At 34.2% G+C, this 18,563-nt stretch overlaps 1 protein-coding gene across 11 annotated transcripts in view; it reads left to right on the top strand.

Annotated features, from left to right (window-relative positions):
• Positions 1–18,563, top strand: part of KIAA0825 (KIAA0825 ortholog) — a 402,948-nt gene that overhangs the window by 171,081 nt on the left and 213,304 nt on the right. For all 11 annotated transcript variants that reach the window (XM_033401054.2, XM_049708409.1, XM_049708413.1 and 8 more), the window contains 2 exons: positions 1,780–1,959; positions 14,988–15,212. In XM_033401054.2, coding sequence (XP_033256945.1) covers positions 1,780–1,959; positions 14,988–15,212 — 405 coding nt within the window. The remainder of the gene's footprint in view (positions 1–1,779; positions 1,960–14,987; positions 15,213–18,563) is intronic.

The following is an 18,563-nucleotide window of genomic DNA, read 5'->3' on the forward strand; positions in this document are numbered from 1 at the left end:
GACAAACAAAAGGCGATAGGAGGGAACATGTGCAAGGAAAGCAAGTACACCAGTTTGGGAGGAGCAGATGACTGCGGATTGAAACATAATTTGGGAAAAGATTGTGGAAACTCTTGATTTTCAGGTTCAGGAATTTCTAACAAAGTGTAGGAGCAGGGGAAGGTTTAAACATGGGGCGATGACATGAAGGATAACTGATAGTTGAATGTAAGCTGAATTAGAGGGAGGGAAACGCAGAGAGGACTGAGGAGACTATTTGGATAAAAAAGATGAAATTATGAATGCCTGGACTAGGACTCTTTGTCATTTAACCTTTTGTGCTTGATGAAAACTTAGGACCCTTTAGATTGCAAGTGACAGAAACCCAAATTAACCTGGTTTAACCAAAAAGGGAAATTTATCAGCTCAGCTAACATAAGTATACAGGCATTACTGGATCCAGGTTCTCACACAGTGTCATCCCATCAGGACTGTTCTCTCCATCTCTTGGTTCTACTTACCTTATCGACTTCCTTCTCAATGGAGTTCTCCCCACAATGGACATCAGTAGCTTCCAGCCTACTTTCTACCAGCTTAGCAACCCCAGTACAAAGAGAACATCACTTTACCAATAGTTCAGCAAAAATCCTGCAGAAGGCTCTCTAGATCATGAAAATCAAATCACAGAAATAAAATTATCAAGAAGAACCATAGAAGCGATGAGCTTCCAAATTAGCAAGAAAAGGAAATGTACTCATTCCAAAATGATCTAGGTTATATTTTTTCAATATATTTAAAATATAAGAAACTTTATGAGAGTCATTATCTTTAATTCAATCAATATTTTTACATATTATGATACTGGACATATCATGCTAATTATCTAGACAAAATCGAAATTAGTTCACCTTTTCAGTCCTACCTGTAGATGCAACAGTATAGGAACTGATCTTTGAAGAAGTCATAATGGAGCCAGAGGAGGACGGAAAAGAGTGATTAAAATGGCTCTGTCTTTGTGAGAATTCCTATTTGGTTTTGTTGAGAAACCAGCTGATAAACCTCTTCATTCTGAAATGGCAGGATCTATGTGTCTGAGAAACACATACATTTATTTGTAGAATTGATATCATAATACTGAGAACACTATAAATGTGAATTTCCTATGAAATTTATGTTCTGAATAAAGGGTATAATAATGTTCAGAACACACATCCCAAACAGAGATACAAAGATTCATCTAGTTTTAAGTAGATTTTCAATAACAAGAGGGTGCATATAGAATAACTCTATTTGGTGTTCAAGTTATACATACATATACTTACATATACATATAAAAATATATATATTTGTGTATATTTGTATATAATATGAATGAAATACTGCACCAAATATAGTAGCTATCACTGATTGGTAGGATTTGGTACAATTTTAGTTTTCTTAGTTTCTTAGTCTGAATTTTTTACAGTTTCTAGAATGAATGCGTGTTACTTTTAAATGAGAAAAGAAATCAAAAAAGTTTCTTTAAGAGGAAAAAGAATTCTGACATAAAGGGAAACTAGCACTGCCCTTTGAAGTGATGTCATGTTGTCCTTCTCCAACTTTTTCCCCCACAAATATCCAGGATTATCTCAGAAATTATATTGAGTTTGATGAACCATTGACCTGAAAGACTGTGGCATTTCTCTTATTATGTAAATATTAATCAAATACATGTTTACAATATTATGCTAGAGTAAGTGATGAGAATGTAATCATATTCATTGATATCTACCTTACTAAACCATTTTTATTCCTTTTAAGAACGCACCTTTCAAGAACAGGGTTCTGATACAGAAAGTAATGTGAACCAAGGATCCAGCTTGATAGAAGCTATCTTTAAAGTATTGTACCACTGCAATTTTTCTCCACAAACATTTGGAAATGTTTTTGTGAGTTACATGGAAGAAGAACATTTATGGGACTTTTTATATAACATTCCAGGTATGAGAAATTTTCTATTTGTACAAGAAGTGTTTTATAGATACTTAAATATATCTTTAAAGATGTTTTAAAATTTTTATTAATGTCAGTTTTGCTGAATCTGTTATTTGTAAAGGATTATCTTACATTTTTTCAGTATAAAGTCTTCTTTTGGGAATCATTAACCATTAGTTCCTGTCAAAATTTAATATACTTGGGACAAGGGTGAGGGGAAAGTTGAGGGGGGAAATTATGTAATGCAGGTTTCTTTTTTTATTATTAGGTAGTGTTGTCTCATAAAAATTTAATATTTACCACAGATTATGTTTTGCTATTGAGCATATAAGAAATTAGTAAGATGTGAAAAATACTTTGTGATTCTTGGGTGCTTTTATTAATAAACAAACTGATGTACAAAACTGCTGGCCAATTTTCTTCAAATGTAAAAGGCATTTATTATTATGATCATAGTGCATCTCTCTCTACAAGGCAATTATGTCCTATCATTGTTCTGGGTACAGTATGTGTTTTCCCCAGCCGTATTGTTCTTTTGCCCGCAGCTGGAGTGGATATTAAAGACAGAACCGGTTGCATATCCGAATAGGAAGTGTTCATGGGTTACCCCACCTTCAGGACCAGGTGTAAACATTCTCACATTGTTTTTTAAAAAAAATTTTTTTAAATTTATTTAATTAATTAATTTATTTTTGGCTGTGTTGGGTCTTCGTTGCTGCGCGTGGGCTTTCTCTAGTTGCTGCGAGCGGAGGCTACTCTCCGTTGCAGTGCGCGGGCTTCTCATTGCAGTGGCTTCTCTTGTTGCGGAGCACCGGCTCTAGGCGTGCGGGCTTCAGTAGTTGCGGCATGTGGGCTCAGTAGTTGTGGCTCACGGGCTCTAGAGCACAGGCTCAGTAGTTGTGGCACACGAGCTTAGTTGCTCCGCGGCATGTGGGATCTTCCTGGACCAGGGATCGAACCCGTATCCCCTGCATTGGCAGGCGGATTCTCAACCACTGCGCCACCGGGGAAGCCCTCTCACATTGTTTTATCCTTAATATTCTGCCTTTAAATCTCTATACTTAATGTCTTGGGAAAATGAAGGATGAGGACTTAGTGGTTATTCTGTTAGTCCATTAACTATTTAAATCATTTACATTTGGCTTTCAACCTATATGCTTTCTTATACACTTTTTTGGAACCGACCAACCTTTCCTTAAAATATTTACTAGAATCCATATAAAAAATCTAACTGGCTCATATCATGGTTTCCTTCTTCCTGTACTTTTTAACTATCCTCCAGACATGAATACCTTTTAAACTATTTTTAAGTCATTATGTTACATCTTCTCTTGGTCATTATCCCTGCAAAGTAGCAATAGATAACTTTATGTAATGATTTCAAAACCTGAATCTATCACTTAAAGACTCTGTAATAATTATCTCCTTTTAAAGTCTTATTTTCTAGTTTTCATGTATTCTCTCACTGTTTCCTTTTAACCCTCAAAATGGTCAGTCTTCTAAGTTTAAAAGACTGCATTATTTCTGATGTAGACTTTATTGAACTGAAAGAAAAACAACCTTGAAAGCCCCCTCCACCCCCTGCTGGTTTTAGTTGTTTCTGGCCAGGGTAAGAGCCGAATTCTCTCACAAGATTATAAAGAATTGGTGACCCACATGCTTCAACCATTATTTATCTTTCAGTTCTTGAGTTCTTGAACCATCTGTCACTCAGCACAAAACTGTACTGAAAATGACTTAGAAGAGATCAATGGGTTTCAGGTGGTGGCCTGAGAAAGCAAAACTGCTACTTGCTTCTAATTAGTCTTCTCTCCCATCTACACATTGAACAAACCCGCCTCCCCATGGTCAGACAACTCTCCTGGAACAGGAACAAGTAGTACACATATTCATAGAGCCCGAATTTTGTCGAGGGGCTCAAAGGGGCAGAACTTCAAACTGGTGAAACATCCCTGGCCTTTGTACAAGTTGTTTCTCCATCAACATTATATATTCTCTGGAACCTAAGACCTTGCAGTGGTTGTGAGGGACAGTGCCTTTGTGTTTTCTCTCCTATTTAAGTCTTTGCAAAAGTTTTCCTTTTCTTCTGTTACCAATCACAGGTATCTTAAAAATGCTATTAAGATAATAAAATATACTAATTCATAACAAAATTAAGCCCTTTATGGTGGTTTCTGTTTGACTTGAAAATATGACAGGTTTAAACGAAATACAGCTGAGACACATCATAATCCCACAATATTTGCATTTTACCACTAACAGATCTGTGTTTCAGTAAATATAATTACCCAGATCGACTGGAGTACATTATTTAAAAACTGGTGTATTTTCTTCCTCCTGAAACACCTTTCTTCCTCCTGTCTATGGTTTCTGTATAGTTTATCCATAATATATCACAGTCTTATGATTTTAGGGTATAAAGGTGAGGATGAAGTAGGCAGTATCCTCATCTTATTGCTAAGTAAACCAGGGTCAGAAATGTTAAGACTTGCCTAAGATTATCCACTGATTAAATTGCAGATTCAGAACAAAAAAACAGAATTTCTGATCACAGGCCATGTTATTTCTCTTTATTTTTTTCTGTTAGACTAAACTTTTTGAAACATTTGCTTTGTGAACATTTGAATTCCGTAATGAAACACAAAATTTGATTTAATAATTAGAAATCCAACACATAACTCCTTAGAATGAACATAAGCTAGGGGGGAAAACAAAAGTGGAAATATCCATTTAAAAAAAGAATACAAAAGATAGAAATACAAAAAACAATTAAGTTGGGGACCTCATGTGGGCATTTCAAAGGCCGATACACTATAAGTAATAGATTTGGTAGCAACCATTTCAGGCCTGTACTCTCAGAGTAGGTCAGCAATCTTTAGTTGGGCAAATGAAACTATCAAAGCGTAAGTTACTTTGACTGTACTTCAGTCACACTATTCCTTAACTCCCTTTTTCTTTTAAAAGAAATCAATGTCTTTAACACATACTGTGAATTAAACTTTATAAGAAGCTACTAAACTGTTTTTCAAAGTAATCCTGTCTTTTTACATTCCCACCAGTAATGTAAGAGAGTTTGGGTTGCTCTATACCTCACCAACACTTGGAATTGTCTTTTTGCTTTTATTCAGTCTAAGGAGTATGTGCTATTATCTCACTGTGACTTTAATTTACAATTCCTTGGTGATTAATGACATCCAACACCCCTTCATGTTCTTAACAGTCATTTGAAAACAATTCTTTTGTAAAATATCTGTTCAAAACTTTTCTTCATTTATTAATTGGATTATTTGTCTTACTGAGTTGTAAAGAGTCCTTTATATATTCTTCATACAAGTTATTTGTCAAGATAATGTATTAAAAAATTTTTCTCCACAGTCTATTGCTTACTTTTTCATTCCCTTAACAAGGTCTTTTGATAGGGAGAAGCTTGCAATTTTGATGAGTCCAACTTAACAGTTTTCTTTATAGTAGTGCTTTTTTGTGTCCTAAGAACTATTTGCTTATCTAAAGAGTGCCAAGATTTCTCCTGTGTTTTCTTCTGGGAATTTTATAGTTCTAGTTTTTAATATTTAATTCTATGATTAATTTCAAGTTGTTGCTTTTTTGTGTGGTGTAAGTGTTGAAATTCATACTTTTTCATACAAACATGCAATTTTTCCCAGCATCCTTTTTAGAAATCACTGTTCTTTCCCAGTGGAATTACTTCAGTGTTTTTGTCAGAAATCAAATGAACAATTGATCAAATGCATATCTAATTGTGGATCCTCTATTCTAACACTTGGAACTACATGACTATATTATTTGCTTTCTGTTTGTCCCATCTTTATTCCTTTTAACCTTTATTTTGGTCTTCTTTAGATTAACTGAGTATTTTTCAGTATTACATTTTATCTTTGCTAATGGCCTATTAGATATAACTCTATTTATTTTAGTAGTTGTTCCAAGGTTTACATCTTATCATGAGTATCTTTAACTCATCACAGTTTACTTTTTTACTATTATACCACTTTTACATCTAATCTAAGAACCTTACACAAGTATATTTCTATTTACTCTCTCCTGTTCTTTATGCTAGTGTTGTCGTGTAATTTCTACTAATGTTATAAACCCCACAATCTATTGGTTTTTTGTTTGTTTGTTTTAGTCAGTTACAGTTTAAAGAAGCTAAAAATGAGAAGAAAGTCTTTCATATTTGTCCATCTATCTACTATTTCTGGTACTCTTCTTTTACTTGTATAGATCTAGGTTTCTGACGGATATCATTTTCTTTCTACCTGAAGTATCAATACTTCCTTTAACATTTCATGTACTACAAATTTTCTGCCATCAATTTATTTTATTTGCATGAAAAAAGGGCTTTGTCTTCATATCTGAAATATTCTTCATCAGACATAGACTTTTGGGTTCAGAGATTTTTTTTTTTGTCTTTCGTTTTCCTTTTTCACTCAGCACTTTGAAGACATTATTCTATTTTGTGGCTTGCATTGTTTCTGATGATAAATCAGTATAGGTTTTAAAGTATGTTTCCTTTTATATAATGTGTCTTCTTTTTGTTGTTCATTTTAAGATTTTTCTCTTTATCACTACTTTGCAGCAATTTTATTATGATGTGCTTTGTTTTGGTTTCCTTTGTATTTATTCTTCTTGGGGTTTGTTGAGCTTTTGTATCTGATGATGTTTAGTTTTTATCATATCTGTAAATTTTTCAGCCATTCTCTCTTGGGATATTTTATCTTTTGTCCCCCCTACCACCACTTTTTTTCTGGGATTCTTATTATTAGACCTCTTGGTATTATCCCACATGTCACTGAAGCTGTATTCTTTGATTTTGTTCTTGTTCTTTTATTTTTTTGCCTTCTTTCTCTCTGGTTTGGTTTGGACACTTTATATTGTACCTTCAAATTCAAGGATCTTTTCTTCTGCAGTGCATAACTGCTATTAAGACTATCCAGTGAATTTTTTTATTCCAGATATTTTTAATTTCTAGCAATTCCTTTTAGTTCCTTTTTATATTTTGTATATCTCTCCTCATTTTAAAATCCTTGCACATATGTATGAAGTCTGTTTTAATTTAAACCCTTGTTTGCTCATTCCATCATTTCTATCATTTTTTTTTTCATTTCTATCATTTTTGAGTGTATTTCTATTGGGTGATTTTTCTCCTGATTATGGATCACAGCTTTTTTCTTTTTGTTTTTTTATGTTATGGAAAAAATGCCAGATGTTATGAATATTACATTGTTAAGTGTCTAGATTTTATTTTTGTCCTTTACAGATTTTGTTCTCACTAACAGTTGTGTACTTACAGATTTTCTAATGTTGAAACGGCCTTGCATATCTTAGATAAATCCCACTTGGTCATGGTGTATAATTCTTTTTATGCATCATTAAGTTCAATTGGCTAATACTTTGTTTAGGATTTTTGTATCTATGTTCATGAGATATATTGATCTGTAGCTTTCTTTTTTGGTAATATCTTTGTCTCGTTGGTATTCAGGTAATGCTGGCTTCAAAATGAGTTAGGAAGTAGTCCCTCTGTTTCTATGTTCTGAAAGAGATTGAAAGGAATTGGTATAATTTCTTTTTTTAAATGTTTGGTAAAATTTCACCAGTGAACCCACCTGGGCCTGGTGCTTTCTGTTTGGGAAGATTATTAGTTATTGATTAAATTTCTTTTATGGATATAGGCCTATTCAGATTGTATATTTCTTTTTTTGTGTGAATTTTGGCAGATTGTGTCTTTCAAGGAATTAGTTCATTTCATTTAGATTATCAAATTTGGGGAGCATAGAGTTGTTCATAGTATTCCTTTACTATCCTTTTAATGTCCATGGGATCTGTAGTGATGCTCCTTCTTTTATTTCTGATATTAGTAGTTTGCATGCTCTCTCTTTATTTCTTAGTTAGCCTGACTAGAGCCTTATTGATTTTATTGATCTTTTCAAAGAACCAGCTTTTAGTTTTGATTTTCTCTATTGATTTCCTGTTTTCAGGTTCATGATTTCTGCTCTAATTCTTATTATTTCTTTTCTTCTGCTTAGCTTGGGTTTAATTTGCTCTTCTTTTTCTAGTTTCCTAAGGGGAAAACTTTGACTCTTGATTTTAGATCTTTCTTCTTTTCTAGTATATGCATTCTGTGCTCTAAATTTCCCTCTAAGCATTTTTGCTACATCTGACAAATTTTACGTTGTGTTTTTATCTTCATTTGGTTCCAAGTATTTTACAGTTTCTCTTGAGATTTCTACTTTTACCCATGTATTATCTAAAAGTATGTTGTTCAATATCCACCTGTTTCGGAATTTTCCAGTTACCTTTTTGTTATTGATTTGTAGTGTAATTCCATTGTGGTCTGAGAGCAAACATGGTATACTCTATGTTTTTTAAAAATTTGTTAAGGTATGTTTTATGGCCCAGAATGTGGTCTATGTTAGTGAATGTTCTATACAAGCTTGAGAAGACTGTGTATTCTGCTGTTGTTGGATGTAGTCCATAGATGTCAATTATATCCAACTGATTGATGGTGGTATTGAGTTCAGTTATGTCCATAATGATTTTCTACTTTCTGAATCTGTCCATTTCGGAGAGAGGGTGCTAAAGTCTCCAACAATGATAGCAGGTTCATCTAGTTTTCCTTGTAATTCTATCAGGTTTTGCTTCACATAGTTTGACACTCTGTTGTCAGGTGCATACACATTAAGGATTGGTATGACTTCTTGGAGAACTGACACCTTTATCATTATGTAATGCCCTCCCTTATCTCTAATAACTTTCCTTATTTTGAAGTCTGCTTTGCCTGAAATTAATGTAACTATTCTTGCTTTCTTTTGGTTAGTGTTAGCATGGTATATTTTTCTCCATCTACTTGCTTTTAATCTATATGTGTCTTCATATCTAAAGTTGACTTCTTACAGACAACATATAGTTGGGTCTTGGTTTTTGGTCCCCACTGATCAATCTCTGTCTTTTAATTGGTGCTTTTAGACCATTGACGTTCAAAGTGATTATTCATATAGTTGGATTAATATCTACCATATTTGTTACTGTTTTCTATTTGTTGCCCTTGTTCTTTGTTCTTGTTTTTATCTTTCACTATTTTGTTCTGCCTTTGTTGGTTTTAACTGAACATTTTATATGATTCTATTTTCTCAGTTTTTTTAGCATATCAGTTATACTTCTTTTTTAACTTTTTTAATGGTTGCCCTAGAGTTTGCAGTATATATAGAAAGACAGAGTTTGCATCTAAGTCCACTTTCAGATAACACTATGCCATTTCACAGATTGTGTGAGTACATTATACTAACAAAATAATCCTAATTTCTCCCTCCCATCCATGTATCATTTCTGTCATTCATTTCACTATACATAAGCATATATAAGAATGCTATATACATAAGCACACATAATTAAACACATTGCTGGTATTATTATTTTAAACAAACTGTTTTCTGTTAGATTAGTTATGAATAAGAAAAATAAAAGGTTTTATTTTACCTTCACTTATTCCTCTTCAATGTTCTTCCTTACTTTATGTAGATTTCAGTTTCTGACCTATATTGTTTTCCTGCTACCTAAAGAATTTCTTTTAAAATTTCTTGCAAGTCAGGTTGACCAGCAACAAATTTCTTCAGTTTTTGTTTGTCTTGAGTAAGTCATTATTTCTCTTTCACTTTTGAAGGATAGTTTTGCAGGGTGCAGAATTCTAGGTTGATTTTTTTTTTTTTCTCTCAACACTTTAAATATTTCATTCTACTGTCTTCTTGCTTGTATGGTTTCTAAGAAGTTAAATGTAATTCTTATCTTTCTTCCTCTATAGGTAAGGTGTTTCTATGTTCTGGCTTCTTTCAGGACTTTATCTTTGATTTTCTGTAATTTGAAAATGATATGCCTAGGTATAGTTTTTTTTGGTTGTTGTTGTTCATTCTTTGTTTGTTTGTTTGTTTGTTTTTTAGCATTTATTCTGCTTGGTGTTCTCTGAACTTCCTGGATCTGTAGTTCGGTGTTTGACATTAATTTAGGGAAAATGCTCAGTTATTATTGTTTCAATATTTCTTCTGTCCCTTCTGTCTTCTCCTTGTATTCCCTTTACAAGTACGTTACACCTTTATAGTTGTCCCATACTCCTTGGATATTCTCTTCTGGTTGTGGAGGTTGTTTTTTTTCAGTCTTTGTTCTCTTTGCTTTTCAGTTTTAGAAGTTCCTACTGAGACATCCTCAAGCTCAGAGATTCTTTCCTCAGCCATTCCCCTTCTACTAATAAGCCCAGGAAAGGCATTCTTCATTTGTTACAGTGTTTTTGATTGCTAGTGTTTCTTTCTGTTTCTTTCTCAGTATCCATCTCTCTACTTACATTGCCCATTTGTTCTTGCATGCTATCTACTTTATTCATTAGAGTCCTTTACATATTAATCACAGCTGTTTTAAACTCCCAGTCTGACAATTCTATTATCTTTGCCATGTCTGTTTCTGATGCTCGCTCTGTTTTTTCAAATTGTATGTTTTGACTTTTAGTTTGTCTTGTAATTGTTTTCTTGAAAGCTGGACATGATGTTCTGAGTAAAAAGAACTGCTGTAAATAGGCCTTTACTAAGTGGTGGAGAGGTGTAAAGGAGGCGAAGCATTTTATAGGTCTATGTTTAGATCTCAGTCTTTTAGTGAGCCTATGCCTCTGTGGTGTACTTAACAAGCATTTCAGTTTTTTTCTTACCCCTTCCTTAGGTCTGAGAGTATGGTTAGAGTGGGCTGGAGCTGAGTATTTCTCCTGTCCTAGGACAGTTAGGCTCTGAGAATATGCCTAGTGAGTTAGGCTCTGTTTTAGTAGTTTCTCCTAAGGGCAGGCCTTAAGAAAAACGGCGTGCTGGCATATTTCCAGATGTTTCTTTTTCCCTCCTCTTGCTAGAAGCACTAGAGGATTTTTCTCTGATATCTACTGTGGAAACCTAGTCAAGTTCCTGGAGGTAAAACTCACAGAGTGTAACAGCTCCCCCATGAGAGGGTCTCCCTAGAGTTTTAACTCTCAGACTTGTCTACACTGAGCCTCCAGCAATTGATCAGTTACAGTGGAGATTTTCCTACATTGGTTCTGGTTCCCAGGATAGATTCTGCTTGTGAGTCTCTACTCCAGTAAGCTGTGCCTTGCTGTATTTGCCTGTCTGTCTTTCCAGTCTGGGGGGCTGTGGTTTGCCTTGTGTCCTCACCTCTTTTACAGATCCAGGAAGAGTCGTTGATTTTTTTTATCTGTTCAGTTTTTTACTTGCTGTTAGAATAAAGTAGATACATCCAAGCTCATTGTATGCAGAGCCAGAAACCAGAATACCCTGCCACTTTCTTTTCTCTGTTCTCCATTTCTTCTTTCTTATCTCGACCATAGGCATCTGTGGGTATTGATTAATCTTCCCTATAGTAGTATCTAGTGCTCAAGATGTTTCAGAATCCTGCATCAAGAGAACACTGGGAACTGCAACACTGTACAATTGTAATTTTTCCAGAAATTATAATTTTTCCAGAAAACTCTTATCTTAGGTAATAATAATAATAGCACATACTTACATAAGTGCCTACTATATGGTAGTTACTTTACACAAATTAATTCATGTAATTTTAAAATAATTCTTTGAGATAAGTCTATTATTTTATCATTTTCAATTCCTTGATTTTATTTTAAAAGGAATAAACATACCCTTTTAACAAAAGGAAGTAGAGGAATTCCTGGCTTTCTAGAATTTTTAGATATCTGAGACGCATTTAATCCATGACTCCAAAGAGTTCAACCCAAATGAATGTTAATTACTGATACAGGAAGAAGGCTTCTTTATGTCCTTCAATGAATTAAAGTCTTGAAACATCATTAAAAAGACAGACAGCTACACCGTCTACCATTCATATAAAGAGCAACAAGTTTACCTAACTGATGATTATGTCATGCTAAAAAATAAAACTCTCAACATTTGATATCACCAAGATCCTCTTCCCCATGATGTTTTTTTTTTTTTAATTGAGGTATAGTTGATGTACAATATTATACAAGGTTCAGGTGTACAACATAGTGATTCACAGTTTTTAAAGGTTATATTCCATTTATGGTTATTATAAAATATTGGCTATCTTCCCTGTGTTGTACAATATATCCTTGTACCTTATTTATCTTATACATAGTAGTTTGTACCTCTTTGGGCATCCTTGTCTTGTTCCTGATCTTAGAGAAAGTGCTTTCAGCTTTTAATCGTTGAGTATGATGTTAGCTCTAGGTTTGTCATACATGGTTTTTATTATGTTGAGGTATGTTCCCTCTGTGCCTGCTTTCTGGAGAGTTTTTATCATAAATGGATGGTGAATTTTATCAAAAGCTTTTTCTGCATCTTTTAAGATGATCATATGGTTTTTATTCTTTGATTTATTAATGTGGTATATCACATTGATTGATTTGCAGATATTGAAAAATTCTTGCATCCCTGGGATAAATCCCACTTGATATGGTATATGATCCTTTTAATGTATTGTTGGATTCAGTTTGCTAACATTTTGTTCAGGGTTTTTGCATCTATGTCCATCAGTGATATTGGCCTGTAATTTTCTTTTTTTGTGATATCTTTGTCTAGTTTTGGTATCATGGTGATGCTGGCCTTGTAGAATGAGTTTGGAAGTTTTCCCTCCTCTAGAATTTTTTGGAATAGTTTGAGAAGGATAAATATCTGGTAGAATTCACCTGTGAAGCCATCTATTCCTGGACTTTAGTTTGTTGGGAGTTTTTTTATATTACTGATTCAGTATCATTACTGGTAATTGGTCTGTTCATATATTCTATTTCTTCCTGGTTCAGTCTTGGGATATTGTACATATCTAGTAATTTGTTCATTTCTTCTAGGTTGTCCATTTTATTGGCATATAGTTGTAGTCTCTTATGATCTTTTGTATTTCTGTGGTGTCAGACATAACTTCTTTTTCATTTCTGATTTTTTTGATTTGGACCCTCTCTCTTTTTTTCTTGATGAGTCTGGCTAAAGGTTTGTCAATTTTGTTAATATTTTCAAAAAACCAGCTCTTAGTTTCAGCACTATGGTGGTTTTAACAATGGGTTGTCATTTGAGAAATATCACCTTGAAATTTGAGGGCAAAAATATCATATAGGTGCTCTTCTCTATTGATTCAAGTGATGGTCCCTGGACTTCCCAGTCATTTTAAAAACACAAACAAAAACTTTTATTGCATTTATCACACAAGTAATACATAATCATTGCAGGTAATACTTATTATTGGAAAGAAGGGAAGGAAGAAAGGGAGAAAGAAAGGAGGGAGGGAGGGAGAAAAAGTAAAAGAAGGAAGGGAAGAGGACAATCACCTGAAATCTCATTAGTCATTGATAATCACTATTAACCTTTTAGAGTACATCTTTTAATTCTTTTATATATGTATGTAGATATGTTTTTGTTTTTGTTTTTTGCGGTACGGGGGCCTCTCACTGTCGTGGCCTCTCCCGTTGCGGAGCACAGGCTCCGGACGCACAGGCTCAGCGGCCACGGCTCACGGGCCCAGCCACTCCGCGGCATGTGGGATCCTCCCGGACCGGTATCTCATACTCTTTTCTAACCTGCTCTTTTTTTTTAAGGGTGAGCTTTTTATTTTAATGTTTTTACTTTAGATTCATCCCACTTTTTTTGTTTTTTAATATCTTTTTTGTAGTATAATTGCATTACAATGTTGTGTTAGTTTCTGCTGTACAACAAAGTGAATCAGCTATAAATATACATATATTGCCATATCCCCTCGCTCTTGAGCTGCCCTCCCACCCTCCCTATCCCACCCCTCTAGGTGATCACAAAGCATCAAGCTCATCTCCCTGTGCTATGCAGCAGCTTCCCACTAGCCATCCATTTTACATTTGGTAGTGTATATATGTCAGTGCTACTCTCTTATTTCGTCCCAGCTTCCCCTTCCCCCTCCTGTGTCCTCAAGTCCATTCTCTATGTGTGCATCTTTATTCCTGCCCTGCCACTAGGTTCATCGGTAGCTTTTTTTTTAGATTCCATATATGTGTGTTAGCATATGGTATTTTATTTTCTCTTTCTGACTTAGTTCACTCTGTATGACAGACTCTAGGTCCATCCACCTCATTACAAATAACTCAATTTTGTTCCTTTTTATGGCTGAGTAATATTCCATTGTATATATGTGTCACATCTTCTTTATCCATTCATTTGTTAATGGACATTTAGGTTGCTTCCATATCCTGGCTATTGTAAGTGGTGCTGCAATGAACATTGGGGTACATGTGTATATTTGAATTATGGTTTTCTCACAGTACATGCCCAGTAGTAGGATTGCTGAGTTGTGTGGTAGTTCTATTTTTAGTTTTTTAAGGAACCTCCATACTGTTCTCCATAGTGGCTGTATCAATTTATATTCCCATCAACAGTGCAGGAGGGGTCCCTTTTCTCCACACCTTCTCCAGCATTTATTGTTTCTAGATTTGTTGATGATGGCCATTCTGACTGGTGTGAGGTGATATCTCATTGTTAACCTGCTTTTTTTTTTTTTTTTAACTAATCAATAAGTGGCTTTACTGTGAAGATGGATATACCTAAGCTAATTAAACAAATCCCCAGTTATTGGACATTTGTATTATTTCCCAATTTTTCTGTATATTATTTATATAATCATAATTAATTTCTTAGGATAAAGTTCCAGAGAAGGAATAAATGTGTTAAAAGGTAAGCAAAGTGTTAAAGCTTTTACTATTATTGTCAAGCTGTCATCTAAGAAGGTCATACAATTTATATATCCACCAGTAGAGTCCCCAAAGTACCAGCAAATGCTGGTATTCACTGTTATTTTAACTACCATTCCCTTTATTACCAAGCAGTAACTTATTTTTTTCAAATGTCTATGGACTGTTTATCAATTACATGATTTCTAGGCTAAAAGCAGCCTTCTTTTCCTCTAGCTTTAAACTAGATTATTGAGAAGCTGAATTCCCAGCTGAACAGGGCACAGAATATTTCCAGATTCTGCTAACTGTAATATGCTGTCTGATTTTAAAGTCTCAACGTGCATGGAGTCTGAGGTAGAGGTCATCCGATGCCTGAGACTGGCACTGACTGACGCCGTCAAGGACATTGTGCAGCAGATAATATCTGTGCTGAGCTCTTGGAGAAACTGTGAGACAAGCCTAAACAAGCACAGTGTTCTTGAATGTCTGCGTGAGAGCATTCCAAGAGAATGGAATTATACTCCAAAAGAAACCAAAAGGAAAGAATCAAGCAAAGGTACATTTGTTTTTCTTTAAGAACACATCCCTGAGGAAGCACATTTTCTAGGTTATGAGAACAAGTAAAATTCTAAAAATTATAAAATGTGTAAACTGTATTAGTCTCCTTTCTACCATGTATATTTTGGATTTCTAATTTTTGTTACTGTGAGCCATGTGATCAAAAAAAAAGAAAACCTAGAGATGAAAATGACTCAAATGGTTATCTTCTTTATTTAACTACCAGTTCAAAATTTTTTGTGCTATTTTGTGTTCATGTTAGTATTCACAGATTAGTCACATGAGTTTGACTAATTTCCCTTAAATCTATTGAGTAATCTAAAGTTCATCCTCTCAGGAAGGTTGCTTTGATATTCAGTTTAATTATTCTTTTTTTGAAGTTTTTCCTCCACAACTACCAATTATTACTTTCTTTCCTCTTGTTAATACACCTACATATGTAGCTTTTAGGTCAAAAATAGCACCCCATTTAGTAGCTACACATTTTTCTGACAGGGTATTTTCCCCCCAATATCTATGGTTCTGGATTCAGTGCATTGTTCCTCTTCAGGGCAATGCATCTATCAAGTGTATTTAAGGATTATCAGTTACCTGTATTATTCATTTATTTTATTAATCAAGTACTTTCTTCTTAAATGGTTTCTTCCTACCTAGATGTTTTTACTTTTCAAGAATTTCACAAGATTCCTTTGAATGTATCTTATCTGTTTGTATTCATGAATCTTCTTTAGGATTTTTAAAATAAAACTTTTCCCTTTTATTTTCATCTTTAAAGATGAATTTTTTTTCACTAACTGTAAGGAAACTTTCAACAGTAAAATATTCCAGCTGAACCTGCTAAAGTCAATTGAGGAAAGTAGGCTTTCTTTCATTCTTCTCCATGGAGATCCTAAATAATGTGGCTCTTATCCAGCAACCTTATATAGAGACTCAAATCAATTATCCATCAGTGACCTTTCATAGTAATGCTTTAATTCTGTCCAAGCCCTATTAAACTGCCTTTGAATCTAGTAAAGCCATTTAATTGAAATTGGAAAATGTCAGATTTTCATTACTTAAGTTCTTCCTCACCTGAGTTGTTGCCACCTCTCCTTTCTAGCTTTGAGATATTTCATAGATTTTGAGCAATATAGGAAGCATGATCTATAGTTTATGTATCATGTCATATGAGTAGCACTGTTTTGCTTGCGGCTTTCAAGTTGGTCTGTTCATGAACAATTTTTTTTTTTTTCCTACAAGCATTTTGGAACTCTTCCATAACGTTTCAAAGAGCCTCTGGTTCCAAAAAATGCTTACTTTGTAGATACTAGTTCTTGTGGTTTTCCTTACTAAATAATATTTTTTCATAAAATTATCACTAAGAGTAGAAGTACAACACTTAGACAGCCATGAAGGAGTGCCAGATCACATAAATATATAAAAGAAAGTGGTGGAGGAAAGTGACCTTAGAAAGCATTTTGTGCATTCCAGGTGGATGTGACAATAGGAGAATACCATTGTTCTTCATTCCTATCCTCTTTTAAACTGACAGTGCTCAACCTTTATTTTCACTACAGTGTATAAGATAGATAATATGTACGTCAGACACTAAGTCACTTATTCATTCAATAGATACCTACTAAGTCAGTTACTACTAAATACCAGGTACTGGGGTTGGTCCAGGAATAAACTGTAAATAAGATATCCCCTCTTGGTGCTTGAAGACTAGTATAAATGTTTACAAATGGGTGCAAACACCTCAGGGGTTGTACAGGGGTTGAGAAGAAAGAAAGTAAAACTACTGAAATTTCGTATGGGGTGTCACTGGAACTCTCCCTTGGTCTGTGAGTGAGCCAGTCGTGTGCTGGGGACAGTATTGTTGGGAAGGGCATGAACAGGGTAACCTTACTCCTTCATTAGCTTTCAGCGTTCAGTAATCAATTAAGGTTGTCCTTTGTATTTCATAATTTAGTTTTAACAAAATTAATCCTCACAAAACACACAAGTGGCTTTAACATATTCCTGTAAATCAACAAATCAACTGCGGTTTAAAACTATTACTGGGAGATCAGCTCGGTGCTTTGTGACCGCCTGGAGGGGTGGGATAGGGAGGGTGGGAGGGAGGGTGACGCAAGCAGGAAGAGATATGGGAACATATGTATATATATAACTGATTCATTTTGTTGTGAAGCTGAAACTAACATACCATTGTAAAGCAATTATGCTCCAATAAAGATGTTTAAAAAAAAAAAAAAAAAAAAAAACTATTACTGGGAATCCAAGGGAGAGCAAACAATGACAAAGTAAAAAAGCTCACACTTAGGAATATTTCTAACATGAGCTCTTTCTCAGCCATATTATAAGGTAGAACATTGATAGTCTGATCAGATTTGGCCAAAAATAAAATAAAATAAAAAAATAAAAATGGGAAATGTGTGGGAAAACCATTTGAACCATGGCTTCCCATACATTGTTGTTAAACACGAATCCCTCCTAAATGAGTATTGTGCCTTGAGATAGTTAGGGATATCTAGCTAGAGCTAGTTTGAAGTCCTCTTGATTAGCCAGAGATTTCAAGACTAAGCATCCAAAACATGAAGATAAACCTCAGTAATCATTTTCAGCAATGTTTTAAGTCAATTGATATTTAATTCAGTACTTTGCACAATTCATCTAAATAATGAAGTGTTTAGAGGCCTTTTTATTTTTTTGAGGATTCTAACTTAATAAAAGACAAATAGTCACTAGCTTAAAGAAAAAAATTGTCCTTCCTGACACAGTGAAAATAACGGAACATGGAAAACACTATGGTGACAAACTAAAATGTATTTCTTTGTTTTTTGTCAGCAAATACATAGAAAACACTGAAGATTTGAAGAAGTAAATAGTACAATAAATTATACAGTGTAAGAGATTTACCAAAGAACTAAATGGAAGTTCAGATGTTTCTGATATAGCTCAGCTTAGGTATTTGCTCCCGAAGCAAATACACAAAGAATTTGCTCCCTAAGAGCAAATACACAACTAGTTGTTTTGTTTCTTCGACAACAATTAAAGGAAAGATATACCATAAAATATATTTTCTTACCAGTAAATAACTTTTTAAATAAAAAGAATACTTTATGGGGAAACTCTGGAGTAATTGTTTTAACTAAAACAGTGGATTCTGGAGCGGAAACAGAGGTAACACCACAAGGAAAATGTATTCAAGGCACCATTCACATGTGGATTGTTGAGAAAGAAACTGATGGCAGAAATACACAGAGTGTTATCAGAAGTTCTTGAGATATTTTATTTTATAAAAACCAGAAATATTCGTTTTATAAAAACCAGTATCACCCATAAAAATGGCATAGCTGCACACTTAAGA

Source organism: Orcinus orca, chromosome 3 (assembly GCF_937001465.1).
Source record: "Orcinus orca chromosome 3, mOrcOrc1.1, whole genome shotgun sequence".
In the NCBI taxonomy this organism is placed as follows: Eukaryota; Metazoa; Chordata; class Mammalia; order Artiodactyla; family Delphinidae; genus Orcinus; species Orcinus orca.